The 26,613-nt window shown below is 42.0% G+C and overlaps 1 protein-coding gene across 3 annotated transcripts in view; it reads left to right on the forward strand.

The window, feature by feature from the left end:
• The window catches only part of ipmkb (inositol polyphosphate multikinase b), a 77,501-nt gene extending 51,137 nt beyond the window's left edge, over positions 1-26,364 (forward strand). The window contains exons 2-7 of one of the 3 annotated variants that reach the window (XM_090212385.1): positions 5,029-5,129; positions 8,429-8,514; positions 9,354-9,450; positions 9,857-10,029; positions 21,966-22,047; positions 22,270-26,364. In XM_090212385.1, coding sequence (XP_090068511.1) covers positions 5,069-5,129; positions 8,429-8,514; positions 9,354-9,450; positions 9,857-10,029; positions 21,966-22,047; positions 22,270-22,910 — 1,140 coding nt within the window. In that variant the 5' untranslated portion in view covers positions 5,029-5,068 and the 3' untranslated portion in view covers positions 22,911-26,364. Of the gene's footprint in view, positions 1-5,028; positions 5,130-5,751; positions 7,047-8,428; positions 8,515-9,353; positions 9,451-9,856; positions 10,030-21,965; positions 22,048-22,269 lie in introns of those variants that run through there. The other 2 variants (XM_021575723.3, XM_090212386.1) reach the window with 2 other exon arrangements.
• Positions 26,365-26,613: the final 249 nt, after the last annotated feature.

The raw sequence follows: 26,613 nt of genomic DNA on the forward strand, positions 1-26,613 counted from the left end.
TATCGGTAAATAGCCCACCCATTTTTACCTACCTCATCCCCATACTGTTTTTATTTATTTACTTTTCTGCTCTTTTGCACACCAATATCGCTACCTGTACATGACCATCTGATCATTTATCACTCCAGTGTTAATCTGCAAAATTGTAATTATTCGCCTACCTCCTCATGCCTTTTGCACACAATGTATATAGACTCTCCTTTTTTTCTACCGTGTTATTGACTTGTTAATTGTTTACTCCATGTGTAACTCTGTGTTGTCTGTTCACACTGCTATGCTTTATCTTGGCCAGGTCGCAGTTGCAAATGAGAACTTGTTCTCAACTAGCCTACCTGGTTAAATAAAGGTGAAATAAATAAATAAATTTAAAAAAAAATCCTGCCCTGCCTCTCTAAAGTCTTCAAAAGCCAAGTGAACAAACAGATCACCGACCATTTTGAATCCCATTGTACCTTCTCCGCTATGCAATCCGGTTTCCGAGCTGGTCATGGGTGCACCTCAGCCACTCTCAAGGTCTTAAAAAATATCATAACCGCCATCGATAAAAGACCGTACTGTGCAGCCGTCTTCATCGACCTGGCCAAGGCTTTCGACTCTGTCAATCACCATATTCTTATCGGCAGACTCAACAGCCTTGGTTTCTCTAATGACTGCCTCGCCTGGTTCACCAACTACTTCTCAGATAGAGTTCAGTGTGTCAAATCGGAGGGCCTGTTGTCCGGACATCTGGCAGTCTCAATGGGGGTGCCACAGGGTTCAATTGGGGTGGCAGGGTAGCCTAGTGGTTAGAGCATTGGACTAGTAACCGAAAGGTTGCAAGTTCATATCCCCGAGCTGACAAGGTACAAATCTGTCATTCTGCCCCTAAACAGGCAGTTTTGTTCCTAGGCCGCCATTGAAAATAAGAATTTGTTCTTAATTGACTTGCCTAGTAAAATAAAAAAAATATCGGGCCGAGTCTTTTCTCTGTATATATCAATGATGTCGCTCTTGCTGCGGGTGATTCTTTAATCCACCTCTATGCAGATAATACCATTCTGTCCCTTCTTGGACACTGTGTTAACAAACCTCCAATCGAGCTTCAATGCCATACAACACTCCTTCCGTGGCCTCCAACTGCTTTTAAATGCTAGTAAAACGAAATGCATGCTCTTCAACAGATCGCTCCCCGCACCCGCCCGCCCGACTAGCATCACTACTCTGGACGGTTCTGATTTAGAATATGTGGACAACTATAAATACCTAGGTGTCTGGCTAGACTGTAAACTCTCCTTCCAGACTCATATTAAGCATCTCCAATCCAAAATTACATCTAGAATCGGCTTCCTATTTCATAAAGCCTCCTTCACTCATGCTGCCAATTATACCCTCATAAAACTGACTATACTACCGATCCTTGACTTCGGCAAGGTCATTAACAAAATAGCCTCCAACACTCCACACAGCAAATTGGATGCAGTCTATCACAGTGCCATCCGTTTTGTCACCAAAGCCCTATATACTACCCATCACTGTGACCTGTATGCGCTCGTTGGCTGGTCCTCGCTACATATTCGTCGCCAAAGCCACTGGTTCCAGGTCATCTATAAGTCTTTGTTAGGTAAAGCTCCACCTTATCTCAGCTCACTGTTCACCATAGCAACACCCACCCGTAGCACGCGATCCAGCAGGTATATTTCAACACCTGCTTTGGCCGCCTTTCCTTCCAGTTCTCTGCTGCCAATGACTGGAACGAATTGCAAAAATCACTGAAGTTGGAGACTTATATCTCCCTCACTAACTTTAAGCATCAGCTGTCAGAGCAGCTTACACAGCCCATCTGTAAATAGCCCATCCAACCAACTACCTACCTCATTCCCATATTTGTTTTTGCTTTCTGCTCTTTTACACACCATTATTTCTACTTGCACATCTATCACTCCAATGTTAATTGCTAAATTGTAATTACTTCGCCTGTCACGTTCGTCATAACGAGGAGACCAAGGCGCAGCGTGATAAGAATACATTCTTCTTTAATGAAAGAGAAACACTGAACAAAGTATACAAAACAACAAAAATTACCTTTACGCTATAAGACACGCGCGCTGACAGGCAACTACACATAGACAATAACCCACAAAATCAAAATGGAAAATGGCAACCTAAATAGGATCCCCAATCAGAGACAATGATAAACAGCTGTCTCTGGTTGGGAACCAATTCAGGCCACCATAGACATACATATACCTAGACATACCAAAACCCGATAGAATTACAAAAAACCCTAGACAAGCAAAAACACACATACCACCCTCGTCACACCCTGACCTAACCAAAATAATAAAGAAAACAAAGATAACTAAGGTCAGGGCGTGACATCGCCACTATTGCCTATTTATTGCCTTACCTCCTTACTTCATTTGCACACACTGTATACAGATTTTTCTATTATGTTATTGACTGTACATTTGTTTATCCCATGCGTAACTCTATGTTGTTTTTGTCGCACTGCTTTGCTTTATCTTGGCCAGGTCGCAGTTGTAAATGAGATCTTGTTCTCAACTTGCCTACCTAGTTAAATAATGGTAAAATAAATGTTTTATAAAATAAGTGGTGGCTTTATCATGTTATGGGTATGCTTGTAATAGTTAAGGACTGGGGAGTTTTCAGGATAAACAATAAATGGAATGGAGCTAAGCACAGGCAAAATTCTAGAGGAAAACTTGGTCAGTCTACTTTCCAGCAATCATCAACAACCAACTTGACAGAGCTTGAAGAATTTTGAAAAGAAAAATGGACAATCCAGGTGTGGAAAGTTCTTAGAGACTTAGACTCCCAGCTAAATTATTGACTCAGGGGTGTGAATACTAAATGAGCAAAGATGTCTAAAAACATGTTTTTTACTTTGTTATTATGGGGTACTTTGTGAAGAATTGGCTGAGAATTGTTTTAAATCAGGCTGTAACCCAACAAAATGTGGAATAAGTCAAGAGGTGTGAATTATTTCTCAAGGCACTGTGTGTGTGTGTGTGTGTGTGTGTGTGTGTGTGTGTGTGTGTGTGTGTGTGTGTGTGTGTGTGTGAGGGGGGGGGTGAATGTTGGAAGTCAGGGCTTAGAGGTTAGAGGTCAGTGCCAATTAAACAGTGAAGCACAAATCCAACACCTCCCCCCTGTTATCTGAAGTGTGCATTCATTCCCCCTCAAGGACTTAAACATGTAAAGGCATTGGATTGTTGTAGACTGTAGAATAGATGGAGTCCACACCATATTTCTTCCACCAGTTCAATAATTGCACACTTCAATGAGGGGGAAGTGAACAAGTGCACACTTCAGGGAGAAGGGCTAAAGGGAAAAGAATATATACAGGAAGTGCCCTATTTCTCTCTCTGTGTGTGTGTGTGTGTGTGTGTGTGTGTGTGTGTGTGTGTGTGTGTGTAGACCGATGAGTTGATGATACTATCACAGAGACGTAGCAGATCAAAGTGCTACCATGGTGACGCCAGCAGCACTCTGTTTAGCTGCTCATTTAATTATCTTTATCTGTTCCAAGCAAAGTGGCTGAAAGCATACTCTCTCTCTCTCACACACACACACACACGCACACCTGTATCTCTGTGTGAGGGAGAGATAGTGTGTGAGTATGTATGAGTGTGTGTGTTTATGTGTGTGTGGTGTCTAGTGTTACAATAACACCAGGGAACAGAGAGGCTGTTAAACTTTATGGAGGAGAGAGAATGGACACTTAGTGACCTTCTGACTAATAGATGTTGTCATAGCAACCATATCTCTATGAACATAACCATCATTTCCTCTCACACTCTACCTACAAGGCTGTGTGGACACCCCAAAAACATAAGACACACAGAAGTATGTACCCCATCTCTCATCAACAAGATCTGGAAATGTGACATATTATTAATGAACATCTATTTTTGATGCATTCATTTTGCATGGTTGCATTGTTAATTCTGCGTGGTTACAGTGTTCAACCAGAAACAACTCAAAGGTTAACAGTTTAGGCATTCATTCTGTGGAAGAACTTGACTGGCCTGCAAAGAGCCCTGACCTCAACCCCATCGAACACCTTTGGGATGAATTGGAACGTCGACTGCGAGCCAGGCATAATCGCCCAACATCAGTGCCGACTTCACGGATGCTTATGTGGCTGAATAGAAGCAAGTCCCCGCAGCCATCCTAGAAGAGTGGAGGCTGTTATAGCAGCAATGGGGGGACCAACTCCATATTAATATCCCATAATTTTGGAATTAGATGTTTGATGAGCAGGTGTCCATGTACTTGGTCATATAGTGTATCTTACCTGGCATGCCTGCTGGCAAGCCTGCTGAAAAGCAAGCAATTACTAAATGAACTGAAGAAGACTCACATTCCTTTCCATCTTTAAGCCAGACTTTAGCAGAGATGCAGAGAAGCATAAGTAGTGTATTTAAAAAAGAAACACCAGTCAGAAGGATACAGACAGCTCAAGAGGTATGCTTAGATATGCAGAAAAGTTTACACATATTTGATATAGAATTAAGCATAATTTACGTCAATTCTCCACCCCCAAGCCACCGTCACCTACTTTGTGACTCCTCAGATTTTTGGGGTGTGTGTCCCCGCCATTAAGTATCATCAAGTATTCTCACGGCTTACTAGAGCATTGTGAACTGCCAAAGCGCAGTGGTCTGACGCTTTGGCTCTGAGCATCACGAGTTCGCACTAAGTTCTGGGCTGCTCTCATATACACGCCAGGGTTGGGATAAATTCCATTTAAATTCCAGTCATTTTAGGAAATATACTGGAATCCCATTTCTCTTAAAAATTGGAATTTGGTTCACTTTCTGAATTGACTGGAATTTAAATGGCATTGACCCCAACCCTGACACACACATACAAACACATTTGTCGCCTACTACCCCTCTTACAGCCTTTTTTCTACTTTTCCAGAGACCACTGTGAAGGTCTCCCTCCCTACCTCTGAGTCCCTCCGTCTCCCTTCCTCCCTTGGTCTTTATCTAATCTATGTTACTCTTTGTCCTCCCATCACAGGTTGCTACGCAACTGTGTTCCATTGATCTAGAAGAGCAGGATGACAGGCACACATAACTGTGATGACACACACACACGCACAAGTCGACAGACTCACGCACGTACGTACGCACGCATTCATACACACACACACCTTTAAATACCTTTATTCCAATTGCACCGTTGACACAAAACGAGGGACACAGAGGGAAGGGAAGAGAGAGGAGAAAAGGAGGGGGAACGGGAGAGAGAAAAGGCAAAGAGGAAGGGGGGGAGGGGGGGGGCGGGGGGAGAAATGGGGGCTGGGAGATTGATGCAGCGTTTCTTCCATTTTGATACAGATTGCCCTGGTCTCCTCTGCCATCTGGTGGACAAGACACCACATTGTTCTTTACATGTTGTTTTCATGTTGTTGTTTTTTTTTTTGGGGGGGGGGGGTCTATTTCGTGTTGTTCCATGATGGGATTGTTCAGCCTACTTGATTAAAATCCTTCCATACTCTAAACATTATGATTAAATTAAATGACTATTATGCATTATGGGTGGGTCTATAAACAGTATACTAATTATCTCCAAAGTTATGATTGCTGAGTGGAAATCTCGAATGCAATTAACTTGTTTAGAACCAGGCATGTTTACAAGATGTGGCTCAATTACGAAGATTTTACAACAGATAAGGCCTATAATTACCACTATAGGGCCAGTGTGATTTGTTATTGAGTCTTAGTTACAGGATGTGACGTCAATCAAAGCGCTGGAAAGAAAACTAGTGATAACGTACCCTGACTCCTTTTACTTTATGTTCGTATTCATATATTTGATTATTTCCTTTTGTTTTTGCATTGCCGAGAAGAAACCGGCATGTAGGCATTTAGTTTACCATGAGTATATATCATTTGTATATCAGTACATACGACGAATACAACTTGAAGTTTCAGAATTATAAAGTCATCAACTACATTAAATTCATTTGTGGACAGTGATGATAAACCTTATGCAAATGTAAAACATTAAATCAAATCATGGTTTTACCTGACTCAACTAGAATGTAGGCGTGGGCCACATTAGAATTTTTAGGCATTTTTTTTCGACAGTGATGGAAAAGTCACTGCACTGAAGCTGTTGCCAGAAGTAGACAGAATTGCGACAGTAGGGGCAGTGTCGCAAGTGTAGTAGGTTAGGTTGGTAGCCAGCAAGATGACATGTTGATAGCCGCCCACATTGGGTACTGTTCGAAGGTGAACGTCATTGCTACTATTTAAAGATATCGATAGTGTGTCCGTCATGACATTGTTTCCCGTGCTTATTTTGGTTGTGAAACAATTTCGCGTTGAGGAGCCTGTGTGTCAGATGTGATGTCACCGCTAGCAGCCTGTATTTTAGCATCGTGGGACGTGTAAAATGTAAGCAGACAACAACGGGGCTCGTTTGTGTTTGTATCCCAAATAGCCAACTACGGTCGCGCTCGAGGTAGTTTCGAAGAGACAAAAATTTTTCGAGATTGCATGCGGATATCGTTCTTGTGTCATCAGAACATTTTTTTTGTGTGAGAGGAGTGTGTTCGTCTCCCTTGTGAGGAAGTGGGATGTGGCCAGAGTGTATTAATGTTGCCGACGAAGATATGAAAATCATTGTAGCAGTGCTTTTGGAGCCTCGCTACATTGTAAATACTAGGTTAGACTTGGTGCTTAACGCGAGCCCATTTGACGAATTCGATGAAGACATCCCTCGGTGTTCGAAATCGTGCTGGGGCCGCTCTGATTACATAATATCAACATGTGAATTATAGATTGGCTATTTTTATTTTATTTTTTTGAAAACCATTGATTTGCTAATGTCAACTCAACGTCAGACAGTGGACTCATCTTTAGCTTTGGGAAGACTGGAAATCAATAGTCCCATGCTGAACCTGGGAACTTGCCTCTCCGGCTCAGTGAAAGAGAAGACCGCTCAGGGAGGATCGCAGGCGGCGCACCTGAACGGATGTGTGCCACTCTCCCATCAGGTGGCCGGTCATAAGTATGGCGTTGATAAAGTAGGTCAGTGACTGGACTTATCCAATATGTTCTCCTCTCGCCGCGACGGTGCATGTTGTTTATCCACTACTGAGTTGCATTTAATTTTGCAATCTTGGTCTGCATGGTAGAATAGCTCAGTTTTTGTTCAATGACAATACCTCAGAAAAGCTGACAGAAGTAGGCTAAACTCCCCCCCCCCCCCATGATTCTTTATCACCAGGACAACGCTATGGAGCAAACAAGCCATGGTGATAGGTTTCATAATGTCAGTCAATAACAGAATAGAGCACCTGCTTGTAGCCTTTTGTGTACTTTAGTTGAAGCCTGTAGTATCTGCTCTCCTATTGTAATCAAGCAACTGAAATCCAGTTTGGCTTCTATCACCACTATCACTCTTGATCATCCACTTAGTTGTAGCCTACAAAACTCACCAGGCAACTTACCAGTGGCTATAGCCTAAATCATGAATTAGGCTTACACATCCAATGTTTGAAGTAACACTCCCTTAGCTGAAGGGGCCAATGTATTATTTCTGTCCTTGGAGACAGTGACAGAGCGCCAGTGTCAGTAGGATGTAATCCGTGTTGTCTCTCTGCTAAGAGCCTCTCAGTTGAATCCTACCCTCAGCCAGGGCTTGGGTGTCAGACTTGTATTTAGGTCAAGACTCTTGACACACGTTTAACCTCTGAGTTGATTAAACGCTGACGCTTGGAGTGTTCATTTCCTACCAGTGGGAAGGCCAGGCCTGGGTAAATTCTTTGCCATAGACAGTTTCGCTAGCTGTAAATCCACAATCCCACGACCAACCGGTGCATATTCTAATCAGCATAGCCTACTGCATATGACGTAACGTACAGGAACATGCCGGTGCTTTCTTCTCAGTTTCAAATGTCACTATTTCAACTGATTTTAGGTGTAAGGTTCAATCTGTGCCTGAGGCAGTAACATTTAGTTGAGTGGATTGCTGTCCATTCTTTCCCCACTTTATTCTATCTCATATTGGAGCTAAGTCTCAGAGTGAGTGTAAAGTATCTTACTATATATATGATACTGGTGCCCAGTTGTCTTTGATAAGGTGCATCGTTTTTTATGACTTCACATTAAATACAAGTTAACCTTTGCACTTCTCAGCTGGGTATAACTGGCAAACTGTTTGGCCCTGTCTCAGTACTTTAGAAAGGCCTCCTTCCTTTCTCTCTTGAAGTAACTCCAATTCTAAAATGGTTGCACAATTGTGAAAGCTAGGGCCCTCTCGGTCACATTCTCCAATCCAGTCATGTCTGATCATTGATTATTTAGCCGGAAGGATGTCTTCTTGAGATATTCTGACTTGACTTTTATGCTGCAACCAGTACTAGATCTTTGCTAAGTGTCAGAATGGACCACACCTTTTGTTTCAACAGGCATATTGCAACATCCTGATGGCACAGTACTCAAACAGCTACAGCCCCCTCCCCGAGGTCCTAGAGAGATGCAGTTCTACAGCATGGTAACCATCCACCTTCTGATGCACAAAATCTATAGATATACATGTTATTGTCTGAAGGTACAATCATTTTCACTGTACAGTGTGCACTTTATGAAATTGCTGTTCTGCATCACTTTCAAAACTTTCAAAACTTTTTTTTTTTTTACTAGGGAACAGTTCTCCCATGTCAGTTTGAACAAAGTTTATGTTCAAGTTGACGTGTAGATTAAATGAGTTAACAAAAAGTGAGTGATTAGTCCTAAACCATTCTATCGTTCAATCGCCCAGAATAGTTCTTAAGGACGCCTAGCATTCTGGCCCCTTTACAGTGGCTCTGGGGGGCCTTTGTTATGGCAATACTGGGCACAGTAATGTAGTCCACATCTCTACTAGCTCAATCAATGGGCAAGGTCAGCACACTCCCCACGTATAAACCAGAGGGCTATCTGTTTATTTAAGGGCTTAAGAAAGGTGTTTGCCTCAGCATGTCCACTGCAACAACATTTAGCCAAAGCATTATCAGAGATTTTCCACTGGCACCGCTTTCTCTACTATTGTTAAAGTGGACTAAATGTACACAGGACGAAATGGTTGCTTTGGAAATACTCTCTTACAGAGGAGTCACGTATTACAAACTTGGCTACTTTCACCACCATCATTTCACTGTAGTGAATAATAAAAGGGAAGGAAAATAAATGTTTGTACTCTACTATCGCATGACTCTTAATATTTGTTATACATGCGACGTGTTGGTAAAACAACATCTCCGTCAATAAAGACAGACATTCCCACATAGAGATGGTGAATGTGATTCTTCAACAAGTATAAAGTATGTCCTAACCGTCCTTTGCTTCTGACAGGTCTACGCCGAGGACTGCTGTGATCCGTGTCTGTTGGACCTTCAGCATCACCTCCCCAAATACTTTGGCGCCTGGTCCTCTCCTGAATCTCCTAACGGTAAACACCGGCACATAGCAAAAATCCTTAAACCTACCTGGGATATTATTTCAACATGTACCCGGGGCCTGTATTCACAAATAAACTCGGAGGAGAAGTGCTAATCTAGAATCAGGTCCTCCCTGCCCATAAAATGTTAGTCATTCTGATCTAAATTGGATAAACTGATCCTAGGTCAGAACTTCATTCAGAAAGACTTGTGTCCATTCAGATGGTTTCACAGCAGAGCTCTCCAGCTGTTAAATGTAAACAATCATGACAGTGTTCTGCTTTGCTCCTAGGAACATGACACTGTAGTGGTGAAACAAAGCCTCGTCTATCATTCTAGTGGCCAAATGTGTTGATTCATTTCAAAATGTCTCTCTCCCACGCCTTATTTCTGCGCCGCCCTCTGATGACATCACAGAGCTGTACCTGAAACTTGAGGATGTCACTCGGCGGTTCCAGAAGCCCTGTATTATGGACGTGAAGATAGGCCAGAAGAGCTACGACCCCTACGCCTCCTACGAGAAGCGGGACCAGCAGATCAAGAAGTACCCGCTAATGGAGGAGATTGGCTTCCTGGTTCTCGGAATGAGGGTGAGTCTCCCTATTCAGCCTCCTTATGAGCCCCTCCCATTGGGTTGAAAAGGCCTCTCTAACTGCTACTGCCATTCATGTTAATGAGAGGGGCTATATGAGACCTTGGAGGAGGTACCTTAGGCTGTTTTTTTACGCTGCAATTATTGAGCGGTATCCAAACAAATACTCGCGACTACTTATTACTGTAGTGTAAAGCTGAGAAATTCTCCCGTCCGTCCTCTATGCCACCTGTGGAGGTTGCGGGTGAGACTCGGCCAAGAGTAACCCCTCTCCGGTGTAAACATGATTGTCTCTTCAAGCGAAGTAGTCGGACAGTAAAAGATCTTAATAGCAGAGCTATGTTTTTGAAACGGCTGAAATGTATTCCTTGTTTTTATTGAGTTGGTACCTGAAGTTACAGTAAATGCCTATTCCGTTCTGAAGTTGACTGATGAACAGCACAGTTTGTGAAGGAGAGCATGCTTTAAAAAAATAATGTATTCAAAAAAGTGACTTTTTCCAATCCTCCTACAGAGCCACATGCAGTCCAAGTGTTTTGATTCCTATATACCACCGGAAAGAGCAGATACTAAACTTTCTAACACCTACACTACCGTTCAAAAGTTTGGAGTCACTTAGAAATGTCATTGTTTTGGAAAGAAAAGCTATTTTTAAAAACATTTTTTTAGTCCATTTACATAACATGAAATTGATCAGAAATACTGTGTCGACATTGTTAATGTTGTAAATGACTATTGCAGCTGGATACAGCTGCTTTTTAATGGAATATCTACATAGGCCCATTATCAGCAACCATCACTCCTGTGTTCCAATGGCACCTTGTGTTAGCTAATCTAAGTTTGTCATTTTAAAAGGCTAATTGATCGCTAGAAAACCCTTTTGCAATTATTTTAGAGCAGCTGAAAACAGTTGTGCTGATTTAAAGAATCAATAAAACTGGCCTTCTTTAAACTAGTTGAGTATCTGAAGCATCAGCATTTGTGGGTTCGATACATTTGCCAAACAACTCAAAAATTGAGGGGATGGGCTCTTCAGGGCTCTGAAGAGGGCTCTTCAGAATATCACATTTTTTTGTAGAATCACCATGTTTACAACGTGAATACTAGCGACACTCAGCAATAGCTTGTTTGGGGAAAATATTCTTTCTTTATATTCTAATTGTAAAATATGTGTTGATTGTCATAAGGACAGGGGAATGGCTGCTAAATAAACTAGTGTATTACATTGGCACGGCACAGCAATATAGCCTAGGCTACTAGCACAGACGTAATAACGGAACATAATTATACTCAAAATATGCTATTCTTTTCTTTTGAAATGAATTTTCTTAACATGTTTCTTAATACATTTTTTATTTAATCGTTATTTGACTAGGCAAGTCCAGTTAAGAACAAATTCTTATTTACAATGATGGCCTACACTGGCTAAACCCGGACGACACTGGGCCAATTGTGCGCCGCACTATGGGACTACCAATCACGGCCGGTTGTGATACAGCCTGGATTCGAACCAGGGTGCCTCTAGCACTGAGATGCAGTACCTTAGACCGCTGTGCCACTCGGGAGCCCACTTAAGACCCACCTAAACAAAATTATAATTGGTTTACATATTTTTCAACCACGCCACAAAACTATAGTTTTGGCAAGTCGGTTAGGACATCTACTTTGTGCATGACACCAAGTAATGTTTTCCAACAATTGTTTACAATTTAGAAGCTTCTGATAGGCTAATTGACATCATTTCAGTCAATTGGAGGTGTACCTGTGGATGTATTTCAAGGCCTACCTTCAAACTCAGTGCCTCTTTGCTTGACATCATAGGAAAATCAAAACAAATCAGTCAAGACATCAGAAAAAATAATTGTTGACCTTCACAAGTCTGGTTCATCCTTGGGAGCAATTTGTACAAACAATAGTATGCAAGTATAAACACCATGGGACCACGCAGTGGTCATACCGCTCAGGAAGGAGACACGTTCTGTCTCCTAGAGATGAACGCACTTTGGTGAGAAAAGTGCAAATCAATCCCAGTACAACAGCAAAGGACCTTGTGAAGATGCTGGAGGAAACGTGTACAAAAGTATCTATATCCACAGTAAAACAAGTCCTATATCGACATAACCGGAAATGCCGCTCAGCAAGGAAGAACCCACAACTCTAAAACCGCCAGAAAAAAGCCAGACTATGGTTTGCAACTGCACGTTGGTATGAAGATCGTACTTTTTTGAGAAATGTCCTCTGGTCTGATGAAACAAAAATAGAACTGTTTGGCCATAATGACCATCGTTATGTTTGGAGGGAAAAGGGGAGGCTTGCAGGTCAAAGAACACCATCCCAACCGTGAAGCATTGGGGTGGGAGCATCATGTTGTGGGGGTGCTTTGCTGCAGGAGGGACTGGTGCACTTCACAAAATAGATGGCATCATGAGGAGGAAAAATTATGTGTATATATTGAAGCAACATCTCAAGATATCAGTCAGGAAGTTAAAGCTTGGTCGCAAATGGACAATGACCCCAAGCATACTTCCAAAGTTGTGGCAAAATGGTTTAAGGACAACAAAGTCAAGGTATTGGAGTGGCCATCACAAAGCCCTGACCTCAATCCTAAAAAAAAATTGTTGGCAGAACTGAAAAAGCGTGTGCAAGCAAGGAGGCTTACAAAGCTGACTCCGTTACACCAGCTCTGTCAGGAGGAATGGGCCAAAATTCACCCAACTTATGGGAAGCTTGTGGAAGGCTGCCAGAAACGGTTGACCCAAGTTAAACAATTTAAAGGCAAGTCTACCAAATACTAATTGAGTGTATGTAAACTTCTGACCCACTGGGAATGTGATGAAAGAAATAAAAGCTGAAATAAATTATTCTCTCTACTATTATTCTGACATTTCACATTTTTAAAATAAAGTAGTGATCCTAACTGACCTAAGACAGGGAATTTTTACTAGGATTAAATGTCAGGAATTGTGAAACTGAGTTTAAATGTATTTGGCAAAGGTATGTAAACTTCTGACTTTAACTGTATATTAAATAGATTATTATTAGTTAAAATAGGTATTGGTGGCTATTGGTAGTGTTAAATAGGCATACAGTGCATTCGGTAAGTATTCAGACCCCTTACCTATTTCCACATTTTGTGTCGTTTACAGCCTTATTCTAAAATAGATTTTTTTTAAATGCATTAATCTACACACAATACCCCATAATGACAAAACGAAAAGTTTTTTAAAAACATTTTTGCAAATTTGATAGAACATTTAAAAAAATCATATACCTAAGTATTCAAACCCTTTGCTCTGAGACTCAATTTGGAGTCCAACTGTGTACATTCAATAAATGGGACATGATTCAGAAAGGCACACACCTACAGTATCTATATAAGCTCCCACAGTTTGAGGGGGAAAAAACAATTGAATCCATTTTAGAATAAGGCTGTAACGTAGCAAAATGTGGAAAAAAAGTCAAGAAGTCTGAATACTTTCCAAATGCACTGATGTGGTCAACTTGACCATCATGGCGCTTTGAGATAGAAATGCTCAGAAAGTTTGTCATTTTTATGCTGTTGGATCTCAAAGTACTGCTAGACTGTAAAATACAGATATTTAGGAAAAATCAGCAACGGGTGGGTGAAAAGTTTTATTGAAAGGAAGTAATTGAAATTACTAAATTGATCATCATTAGTGGTTACTTGGCATTAGTAAGCATTTTGAGAAAATAAAGGTTGAGAGACGGGCAGGGCAGAATATGAGGTTATTTCTATATGGCAGGATATGAGGGTATTTCTATGTGGCAGGATATGAGGTTATTTCTATGTGGCAGGATATGAGGTTATTTCTATGTGGCAGTATATGAGGTTATTTCTATGTGGCAGGATATGAGGTTATTTCTATGTGGCAGGATATGAGGTTATTTCTATATGAAGGGTAGATTAGATCACTATTGATATTCACTATCTTCATTATATTAATAGTTTCTGTTATGTCAAATTTGTCATGGTCAGAAAAAGAAAGTTCAATTATTTTTTTGTTGTTGTTGCCAGACCTCAACTCAATACGCTGAGTACCAATTCATTAGGAACTGACTAAGTGGATCCAGGTGACGGCCATGATCCCCTATTGATGTCATCTGTTAAATCCACTTGTGTAGATGAAGGGGAAGAGACTGGTTAAAGGAGGATTTTTAAGCCTTGAGACAATGGAGACATGGATTGTGTATGTGTGCCATTCAGAGGGTGTATGGGCAAGACAAACGATTTTAAGAGCCTTTGAACGGGGTATAGTAGTAGGTGCCAGGCGAACTGCAGCGCTGCATGACTTTTTTGTGCTCAATAGTTCCCTCATGTCTATCAAGTCAACTTGACACAAGTGTCGGAAGCATTGGAGTCAACATGGTCCGGCATCCCTGTGGAACATTTAAACTCCTGGTAGAGTCCATCCCCCGACAAATTGAGGCTGTTCTGAGGGCCAAAGGGGAGTGCAACTCAATATTAGGAAGGTCTTCCTACTGTTTTGTACACTGTGTTGTTTTGTACACTCACTAGCATTGAACAAGTAGAATCAATACCCGATGACCTCATCACCCGATGACCTCATCTCCGCCATCAGACTAGTTGTTTTCCGTTAACATTGTAATCACAGGAACGCAATGTCAATAATCCCTCCAAGGGCTTTTACCAGGTGTTGATAAACCTGCCTGGGCAGCCGAACCAGAGCTAGAAGGACGATTCAAAGATTGTTGTGTTTAGGTCAAGTGTTTTTGCAACAATGCCTTATGTTTGGAGTCAATGTAGAAGTGTGCCCTCTGCTCGCCCTTTCTGGTCTATCACTTACTGGCTTAATGGTATCCGGGCAATGCAGGATGCAATCGCTTTTTGCTAGTATCCTATCCAAGAGACGCATAGACCTTGAGTGGGAAAACTGTTCACCCACCGTCGCCCAGTTGATGGCTGCAGGATTTGGTTCACTTTGTAAAACTAGAAAAAGTGTGTTATACGTTTTCCCTTTCAAAGTGTATTTAATTCCAAAATGATGTATATCATTCCTTCTCCAGAGGCCAGACCTCCCCTTTCGACTTGTAAATTGCTTGCTTGACTGTTGATGCTGCTTTTGGTATTTATTTTTAATTATCTGATTTGCCTCCATATTCTGTATGGCTGGCTTGGTCCTGCTGAAAATCTGCTACCATACTTATCCATGTACCTCTTGAGTGGTGTTTCTTTGCCCTGGTTCTGACCCCTTTTAAGGATTGAGAAACACTACCTTTTGAACAATGTCCTTGCCCTAGCGCTCTCTCACTTTTTTTATTGAACTATTCAACATCATCAAGCCTTTCGTTGGGGTTGGGTGTGTGAGGGTGTGCGCCCTTTTGGGTCCTGGGACCAGGATTGAGAAACACTGCCTTTGAACAACGTTAAAATATCCATGACCTTGAGTGTACCTGATCCTCTGACCCATCTAACTGTACATGTTCAGTCCACCTCCAGAATTATTGGCAACCTTGATAAAGATGAGCAAAAAATACTGGATAAAAGAACCTGATGTTCACTTTGACAGTTCCTCAGTGGAGGGCCTTCCAGAAAGACAATCATCTCTGCAGCACTCCATCAATCAAGCCTTTATGGTAGTGGCCAGACGGAAGCCGACCTCAGTAAAAGGCATATAACAGCCCGCTTGGAGTTTGCCAAAAGACACCTAAAGGACTCAGACCATGAGAAACAAGATCCTCTAGTCTGATGAAACCAAGATTGATTTATTTGGCCTGAAGCATCACGTCTGGAGGAAACCAGGCACCATCCATACGGTGAAGCATGGTGGTGGTGGCAGCATCATGAGGTGGGGATGTTTTTCAGTGGCAGGGACTGGGAGACTAGTCGCTATGGAGGGCAAGATGAACAGGGCAAATTACAGAGAGATCCTTGATGAAAGCCTGCTCCAGAGCGCTCAGGACCTCAAAATGGGTCGACGGTTCACCTTCCAACGACCCAACAGGACAACGACCCAACAGGACAATGCAGGAGTGGATTCGGGACAAGTCTCTGAATACTTATACCATTGCACGGGCCACTCAAGGAAATTCAGAGACTTGTCCCGAAGCAGGAGCAGGCTTTCATCAAGGATCTCTCCATGTTCTTTGCGCCGTTCATCTTTCCCTCCATCCTGACTAGGAAATTCCTTCAACCTCATGGCTTGGTTTTTGCTCTGACATGCACTGTCAACTGTGGGACCTTATATAGACAGGTGGGTGCTTTTCCAAATCATGTCCAATCAATTTAATTTACCACAGGTGGACTCCAGGTTGTAGAAACATCTCAAGGATCATCATTAGAAACAGGATACAGCTGAGCTCAATTTCGAGTCTCACAGTAAAGGGTCTGAATACTTACGTAAATAGGGTATTTCATTTTTTTTTTTTTTTTATACATTTGCAAAAATGTCAACCTGTTTTTTTCTCGCTTTGTCATTATGGGGTATTGTGTGTAGATTGATGAGGAAAATGTTTAATTTAATACATTTTAGAATAAGGCTGTAACATAACAAAATGTGGAAAATGTGAAGCGGTCTGAATACCTTCCAAATGCACTGTAGATGCATCTCATTAGTCCAACGTCACCTGTTCCAATGTCCTACTTCCCAGTTACTGTCTGACTGGCTTCACACCTCACACATGTTTTGGTTCATGTTTATGTGAAGAGTTCCATTCCTCATCCGGTTCCATTCTGAAGTCCTCTCTGTTTGAACACAGGGTTGGTCGTCGCTGACCAGTCAATCACACAGGGCTAAAACCAACATACCACTATTCTTCCATTCCATAATGACTTACAGGAGAGTCCTCATCTCTACCCCCAACGACCAAATCCAGCCTATTGGAATATAGTTGATTGGTCCCCTCAACAACAGGATTGTTATGCTTTTACATTGACACCACGGATTAAGTATAGAGCAGCTTTCAGTGTTGCCTTGGTATATGGAAAACTCAACGTGTCACTTTCCTCAAACTTTGTTAAACAGTCATGCCTATCGCAAGATTTCAATACAGCTGGACTGCAAAATACTACCACGTGCTAAATGGTTTTATTGAACATGGCCTTACACGTCAGCATATTTACACTGCATTCGGAAAGTTTTCAGACCACTTAACCTTTTCCACATTTTGTTACGTTACAGCCTTATTGATTAAATGAATAACAAATATTCTCAATCTAGACACAATACCCCGTAATGACAATATGAAAAAAGGTTTTTAGAAGTTTTTGCAAATGTTTTAAAAGTAAATGAACTGAAATACCTTACATGTTTTTTTGCCCCACTGTATTTAGTCAGCCACCAATTGTGCAAGTTATCCCACTTAAAAAGATGAGGCCTGTAATTTTCATCATAGGTACACTTCAACTATTAGAAATTTGAAGAAAAAAAATCCAGAAAATCACATTGTAGGATTTTTTATGAATTTATTTGCAAATTATGGTGGAAAATAAGTATTTGGTCAATAACAAAAGTTTATCTCAATACTTTGTTATATACCCTTTGTTGGCAATGACAGAGGTCAAATGTTTTCTGTAAGTCTTCACAAGGTTTTCACACACTGTTGCTGGTATTTTGGCCCATTCCTCCATGCAGATCTCATCTAGAGCAGTGATGTTTTGGGGCTGTTGCTGGGCAACACAGACTTTCAACTCCCTCCAAAGATTTTCTATGGGGTTGAGATCTGGAGACTGGCTAGGCCACTCCAGGACCTTGAAATGCTTCTTACGAAGCCACTCCTTCGTTGCCCGGGCGGTGTGTTTGGGATCATTGTCATGCTGAAAGACCCAGCCACGTTTCATCTTCAATGCCCTTGCTGATGGAAGGAGGTTTTCACTCAAAATCTCACGATACATGGCCCCATTCATTCTTCCCTTTACACGGATCAGTCGCCCTGGTCCCTTTGCAGAAAAACAGCCCCAAAGCATGATGTTTCTACCCCGATGCTTTACAGTAGGTATGCTGTTCTTTGGATGCAACTCAGCTTTCTTTATCCTCCAAACGAGTTGAGTTTTTACTAAAAAGTTATATTTTGGTTTCATCTGACCATATGACATTCTCCCAATCTTCTTCTGGATCATCCAAATGCTCTCTAGCAAACTTCAGACGGGCCTGGACATGTACTGGCTTAAGCAGGGGAACACGTCTGGCACTGCAGGATTTGAGTCCCTGGCGGCGTAGTATGTTACTGATGTCAGGCTTTGTTACTTTGGTCCCAGCTCTCTGCAGGTCATTCACTAGGTCCCCCCCGTGTGGTTCTGGGAATTTTGCTCACTTGTGAACATTTTGACCCCACGGGGTGAGATCTTGCGTGGAGCCCCAGATCGAGGGAGATTATCAGTGGTCTTGTATGTCTTCCATTTCCTAATAATTGCTCCCACAGTTGATTTCTTCAAACCAAGATGCTTACCTATTGCAGATTCAGTCTTCCCAGCCTGGTGCAGGTCTACAATTTTGTTTCTGGTGTCCTTTGACAGCTCTTTGGTCTTGGCCATAGTGGAGTTTGGAGTGTGACTGTTTGAGGACAGGTGTCTTTTATACTGATAACAAGTTCAAACAGGTGCCATTAATACAGGTAACGAGTGGAGGACAGAGGAGCCTCTTAAAGAAGAAGTTACAGGTCTGTGAGAGCCAGAAATCTTGCTTGTTTGTAGGTGACCAAATACTTATTTTCCACCATAATTTGCAAATAAATTCATTAAAAATCCTACAATGTGATTTTCTGGATTTTTTTCTTTCTCATTTTGTCTGTCATAGTTGAAGTGTACCTATGATGAAAATTACAGGCCTCTCTCATATTTTTAAGTGGGAGAACTTGAACAAATGGTGGCTGACTAAATACTTTTTTGCCCCACTGTAACTATTCAGACTCTTTGCTATGAGACTCGAAATTGAGCTCAAGTGCATCCTGTTTCCATTGATCATCCGTGTGATGTTTCTACAACTTCACTGGAGTCCACCTGTGGTAAATTCAATTGATTGGACATGATTTGGAAAGGTACACCCATGTCTATATAAGGTCCCACAGTTGACTGCATGTCAGACCAAAAACCAAGCCGTGATTTTGAAGGAATTGTTCGTAGATCTCCGAGATAGGATTGTGTCGAAGCACAGATCTGTGGAAGGGTACCAAAACATGTCTGCAGCATTGAAGGTCCCCAAGAACACAGTGGCCTCCATCATTCTTAAATGGAAGAAGTTTGGAACCACCAAGACTTTACCCAGAGCTGGCCGCCAGGCTAAACTGAGCAATCAGGAGAGAAGGGCCTTGGTCAGGGAGGTGACTAAGAACCCGATGGTCACTCTGACAAAGCTCCAGAGTTCCTCTGTGGAGATGGGAGAGCCTTCTAGAAGGACAACCATCTCTGCAGCATTCCACCAATCAGGCCTTTATGGTAGAGTGGGCAGACGGAAGCCACTCCTCAGTAAAAGGCACATGACAGCCCGCTTGGAGTTTGCCAAAAGGCACCTAAAGGACTGTCATACCATGAGAAACAAGATTCTCTAGTCTAATGAAACCAATATTGATTACTTTGGCCTGAATGCCAAGCGTCATGTCTGGAGGAAACCTGGCACCATCCCTACGGTGAAGCATGGTGATGGCAGCATCATGCTGTGGGGATGTTTTTCAGTGGCAGGGACTGGGAGACTAGTCAGGATGGAGGGAAAGATGAACGGAGCAAAGTACTGAGAGATCCTTGATGAAAGCCTGCTCCTGCTTCGGGACAAGTCTCTGAATGTCCTTGAGTGGCCCAGCCAGAGCCCGGACTTGAATCCGATCGCACATCTCTGGAGTGACCTGAAAATAGCTGTGCCATGACATTCCCCATCCAACCTGACAAAGCTTGAGAGGATCTGCAGAGAAGAATGGGAGAAACTCCCTAAATGCCAAGCTTGTAGTGTCATACCCAAGAAGACTTGAGGTTGTACTCGCTGCCAAAGGTGCTTCAACAAGGTACTGAGTAAAGGGTCTGAATACTTATGTAAATATGAAATTTCAGTTAATAAAAAATGTTTTGCTTTAATCACTGCTTACTGTGTGTATATTGATGAAGGGGAGAAAAAAAACCAATTTAACCAATTTTAGAATAAGGCTGTAACGTAACAAAATGTGGAAAAGGGAAAGTGGTCTGCATACTTTCCGAATGCACTGTACATACCTGAAAAGTGCACGCAGACAAAAGGCATTTTGAATGCATGGCAAATAGTCTAATCAGTTAAACGTTCCACTTTGCTGGTCTATTATCTTGCCTGTGTAACTAATTCTGTAGTACTAGTTGTTGTAAAAATGTAAGCCTTGTTCAGTGTTTTGTAGTGTTACAGGCTAGGGTTTTTCTCTCCGTTTTAGCATGTGTAACCTAGCACCTCGTTAGTCAGGATGTTTTTCACCTGCGCAGGCCCAGCTGGTATTTAAGACCTGCTGGCCCAGTGCATCAGTTGGAGAGGAGATGTTGGGAGAACTACACCTCACGTTAGCTCTTCCACATTAGAGAGCCGAACAAAGCCTTCATCTGGCAGTTTTTCTTTATATCCATTGGTACTTCCTAATTATTATTTTTTTTAGTTTGTCTTTTCTCAGGCAAATCCAGTGGGCATCCATGGTGGGTGTTTTTTAAGACCCCACTGAAGTTGCTTGGCCAGCACCCAGTAGTCACCCACATTGATGCCTTTTAGAACCCTTTCTAAACCCCACCTGTTTTGTGTTTGTCAGTGACTCATTTGTTCCCTTTTTTTCTGTGCGCAACGACATTTTGAGTTTGTCTTTTGGTTACCAAACAGCAGCCTCTTGGGAGGTCAGTAATAGGAAGCCTCTAGCCACCAGTAGAACAGGATGGAGCTAGCTTCTATCTGACTGATCTCCAGATCTGTTGACTAGGACCTTTACCCCAATCACCATTTATGCCCTCCCCTCCTTTGGGTGTTCCTCACAGGTCTCTGAGGGTCATGATAACATAACTGTTCTTAACTCCAATGTCAATCGGCAAATGAATGAGTAATAGTGCCTGTCGCACTCTGCTTTGGGAAATGAATGTTGAGGACCACCGGTGTAGTTTTCACTTCTGGAATATTTGCCTCCACATGGCCTAGGACCTGCACTGGCAAGCTCTGTCATACCAGGTTGTCTTCTCACTCGTCAATAAGGTAGACTAGTAAGTGAATAAGATTCATCATAGTCTAGGCTTTGTAAGAACACAGACCTTTCAGCACGAGGGGTCGTCCACTGACATGCCCTGTGTTTGCCCCAGGGTCAAAGGCTTTCTGGCACGGAGTATGGAAAAAATCTGCTGATCACCACAGGGTGATAAGACTAATTACTGATAATGATGTTCCGGATTGCAGTGATAGAAGGGAGGAATCCCTCTGGGGAAGACAACAGTTTTGCTCCTCTCGGCGTGGGAATGGAATTATCTCGGAGTCCTCACAGACTTCAGAGATCTACTCACATTGCTATTAATATATCTTGGAAAAAAATATATTATGTCACATATGTATGTGCATCATATTCTAAATGTTTTGAGAAAATTGTGTAAAAATAGTTTCTCCACCAGAGGGAGTATTCCACCCATGATTGTATCACTTTGAGTTTGTTATATAGAGACACGTCATCTCCTTTTGAAGTTAAGCATTGCTTGTTAGTGCTTCCATATGAGAACAAACAATAGATCTATGTGCTGCATCTAACTGTTTCTTGTCCGCACCGAGTGGCGCATCGGTCTAAGGCACTGCATCTCAGTGCCTTAGACCGGCCGTGATCGGGAGTCCCGTAGGGCGGCGCACAATTTAGCCCAGCGTCGTCCGGTTTAGGGGAGGATCTGGCCCGGGGTAGGCCGTTATTGTAAAATTTGAATTTGTTCTTAACTGACTTGCCTAGTTAAATAAAATGTCATTCTTCCTTTCTGTCTTTCGAACCCTCCAGGTGTACAAGGTGAACTCTGACGGCTATGACTCGTATGACCAACATTACGGACGAGGCCTCCTCAAGGACACCGTCAAAGACGGTGAGCTCCTGAGACAATAATAATCCCGGCACAAAATAAACAACATGTACACCTTTCTGTCTATTTCCACGGGGTTTCGCTTGTAGTTGCTAGCCAAGCTTGCTCTCAATTAGACGATGCCCGATGCGTTTTCCTAAACAGACTAAATCATCGCCGTCATTTCTCATCAGAAAACATTGTATTCTTCAACAACAACAATTACCTCTCCCGTTCCTCTCCCAGGTTTATCAAAATTCTTCTATAATGGGACGAGTCTGAGGAAAGACGCCATCACTGCCAGTATCCTGAAGGTCCAGAACATCCTGAGATGGTTCGAGGGCCAGATCCAGTTAACCTTCTATGCCAGCTCCTTGTTGTTTGTATACGAGGGCCTGCCTCCTCCCAACCCGGAGGGCCACATCCCCAGGGGCCTACCAGAGAAGACCACGTCTGCCGCCTGCTGCGAGCCCAACGAGGATGTACTGGAACACAACAACAACGTCTGCGCTGCCGTGCCGCTCGACTACAGCCTGTCCACCATGTATGCCATGCACAAGAAGGGCTGCACCCGGGGTCACCATGGCAACGTCACCGGCAGCAATGCCACGACAGACCCCAACCCCCAGGCGCACAACAGCACGTGGAAGTGCCCAGGTCTGGTGTCGTCGGAGCAGCCCAACGGCAACGGTGTCAAAGCACGACTGGAAGAAGAGGAAGTGGGGGAGGGAGGCCGGGGGGAGCCGCAGCCAGAGCAGAGGGCCAGCGAAGTGGAGGTGAGGATGATTGACTTTGCTCACGTCTTCCCCAGCGAGAGCCAGGACCGAGGCTACATCTATGGCCTGAAACACTTGCTGGAGGTGCTGCAGCAGATCCTCCACCAATAACCTTCTTTCTCCAGTGGTTTGTCTTGTCTCTCATTGGTCAAGTGTACCTAATCTGTGTTTTACAGTCCCAGTCCCTCGCCCTGTGATTCACTGCACTATATGCACTATATCAATGAAGTCATTTCTCCATAACTCTTTGTCCGACGTATGTGCTTCTTGATTCTTAACCACTGTTAACAGGTATCTAACTCAGGTAAACTACTGTAATCAATACTCAAGTGATTATCCCTAAAGAGTACCATCGTTTTGTTGGCTTGCGTATGATATGTTGTATGTTTTTTATATAATTATAATTAAGTGTATGTATTTTTGTTTTATTTCTGATCCTTTTGTCTTTTTAATTGTCCCAGAATGATTTGTATTTATCAATTTTAAGTTATACTCAGTAGAGGGTAAGTACTTTCAGCATTGCTGTTCTCTATCTAGCTATATGTTTTGCTTCCAAATTGCCTTACCTGATCTTCTTAACTTGTATCCGATTTGCAGTGGTACTTGTTCATGATTGACTTTCAAGATTATATTAATCTCGGAAAACAAGAACTAAAGTCTTGTTTAGTTGTGTCAGATGCTCTGTTAAGTTCTCGGGGGACATGTTAAAAGATACTAACACGACTTGTGATGCCCCCCCCCCCCCCAACAGAAACACTTGTTTCAGACAAGTCTATGGGCCAAATGTCCCCTTCCCGAAATTCGAAAGATCCGAGAGCACCTGTGAAATCGTGATTTGTCCAAACGATTAGTGACACAAAATCAGCATAGCACAAAAGAGTTCCTCGTTAGGTCGTCACATCCCACAGTCTGTCGACAGATGCTACCGCCGTTTCTGTTACGTTCGCCTTTCCAACGAGAGCTGAAGGTGATCCGTATGACGTAGATTGTCCTCCCTCTGCCCACTACACTGTGTGTCATGGTCTGTTCAATTGTGAAGAAATTGCAATACGCTGCTGTGATGACAATGAATTCACACAGACTTACCAGAGAGAGATTTTGAGTTTGTTTTATCTAGTGATTCATGTTCAGAGGGATAGAATGCCAAAGTACTGGGTCTTTTTTTGTTGTTGTTGGAGAGGGAGCAAGGTCTGGATAGAGTTCTGAACTTGAAGGCCTGGAGGTAAGATTAGATCCGCGTGGTGTTGTCTCTACCCCGACAATGCTTCCGCAGTGTGATCTCTATCAAGATATTGTCAATCGTTTCAGTGAAGAGAAATGTTGTTTTTCCATTTGCTTCTTCTTAATAACCCTGATAGCTATAGAATGTTTGATGTCTGTTAAAATCATTACGATACGCTGATCTTTTCACAGATACGCTACCGTGCTACATTTTTATGTTTGATTTTTAAACTAATACCAAAAGACACATTTATTTTGGATGATAATCTAATCAGTCAAAAAAACCTTGACGATTTAGTACATATTTTAAATGGTAAGGAGGAACAACCTTTTATGAGAGATGTTTACAGTCTTTTGAGGATATTTTGACTTATTATCACTGCCTTATTTCTTTCTACTCCATATATTCATTTCAAAACGTTCATTCTGGCAGCTTTACATTTACTCAAAATGTCTTCATTTTATTGTTCCAACAACTCCTTAGCAAGCGACCAGCTTCAGCATTTTGCAACAGGGCCGTTGTTTATTTGAGTAAAATTCCCCAAATTGTAGGTAAAGAACGGGTGGTAATGATTTACATTAGTGACACTATCTTCATCAAGTAACTCATAACCCATCTATAAGCACATTCAATAAAAACATTTTTAAAAAATCATAACATTTTGTTTTATAGATGTGCTATAAGTGGTCTGTTTCTAGAGGTACAGTAATGTCTGTCGTTACTGATTTAAGGTACCTCTAAGATGGTTGTTTACTGTTGACACCCTCTGCAGCTCTTTTGGAAGTTGTAATACATTAGCGCCACAACGGGTAGATGGGACTCTATACAAGGACTTTACGTTTCATCTGGGTGAAGTCAAAATGACGACTTGTTCTACAATGAATTGAAATCTCTTGTTTACACACCGGTTCTATTTTTCTTCTTCTTCTGGGTAAACGGTGTCTTCGTAAAGTTAATGGGCAAGAAGTTAACAAAAAATTGTTTTGGTTTGTGTTTGCTGAAGTCTGCTATTCTTAAAAAAACAAATTTAAATAAATGCACTGAAAAACAAATGAATATAGCTAATGTATCAAATCTGTCCCTTTGCTGTGAACTAACCAATGACTTTCCCATTGTGGGAATGTTGTTTAGTTTATCCACAAAGTGGTTTTATATAATACCTGACTGAAATGTTTAAGTTGGTGTATTGAAACACTCGTGGCATTTGGCAAGACTGGATTTTGTCTTTTAGACTTGAGCTAATCAGAAGTGAGTTATCATTTATTGTATATACAGGATAAACTCAATTTCTCTCAGATTTTTTGCAACAAACTGTAGCTAAGTAATCCGATGATTTGATTGGGTTAGCTAATCAACAATTGATTTTCCAGCTTGTTGTAATTCTTGTTCTGAACCCTTATTTACAAAGGCTGCATACCGAAGGGTAGCCCAAGTCAGAAATGTATTTACAAATTGGGTCTTTTAACCAATCAGATCAGTCCTGAAAAATATCTGACGTGATTAGTCAAAAGACCAGTTGGTGGAAAAACACCTGAATTGGGCTGCCTGTTTTAAACTCAGCCATATTCTCAGAGTATGAGTGCCGAGGCGTATTCAGTTCGCTTGAACGTTTGCTACGTTGCGGAACGGTTTGTACTAAACGACACATTACTCCAAAAACATTCTTGTACGCTTTTGAAAAGACCGGTACGTTTGCTCCCGTTTGGTGGGTGTGGTGCGGTGTGGCTTGTAGCAATGAGTGACGTGTTTAAAGAGCAGTGGCCATGCTGACAGCATTCCACAACCCAACCCCCTCCCCGTTTTAACTGCTCGTTCAGTACAGCACCGTTTCCATTCAATTGAACGTTCCAAAATGTAAAAACCTACTAAACGCAGCCCTGACATAGGATCAGTTCTGCCTACATTTGGCATAATTAATACGATTTATATGGAGAAGTGGGACCTGAACCTAGATCAACACTCCTACTCTGAGATGCTTTGTAAATACGGGTCCTGGGTTTCATTGAGCCTTGGCTGGTCTCATGCTTCTTCCTGTGATCTGGAATAAAATGGAGTATAGTATCAGTGCTGTCAGAATGTTCTATCTCCTCCCGTTGGTTCTGCTGTCTGTCCATCCCGGGGGAATGCTGATCTGTTCTGACGTATACAGTAACATAATATGCAGGGGAAATTGTGACGTGTATCTGCTGTTTCTCTCTCATATCGGATCGAAATTGATGACTAATTCCTACTTTTTGTAAATGACCTATATGAGAATGTATAATAGGAGAGATTCAATAATGGCTGTATATTTGGCAGATTATTATTACTAATAAAATTCCCAATGAAATTTGGGTTCTTTTAGCTTTTTCTTGTGGTCTTTGAATCCATGTATGTTCTCCCCACTTCCATTTTCTTTCATGTGCAGACTGAATAAAGAATCTCTTTCAGTAATTCTATAACGGAAGTGCCTAGGAGGGAATTGTTGACTAGAGCCTCGGGTTTGGCTTCTCTCTCTAGCTCGATGCCATTTTTTATTTACTGCTATTACCTTGTCTCTATAGCTACCATATAATACAATATTGCAATTCTCTGGTTTCAGCACCATAAAAA

This window comes from Oncorhynchus mykiss, chromosome 20 (genome assembly GCF_057628025.1).
Source record: "Oncorhynchus mykiss isolate SJ-2025 chromosome 20, ASM5762802v1, whole genome shotgun sequence".
Classification (NCBI taxonomy): domain Eukaryota; kingdom Metazoa; phylum Chordata; class Actinopteri; order Salmoniformes; family Salmonidae; genus Oncorhynchus; species Oncorhynchus mykiss.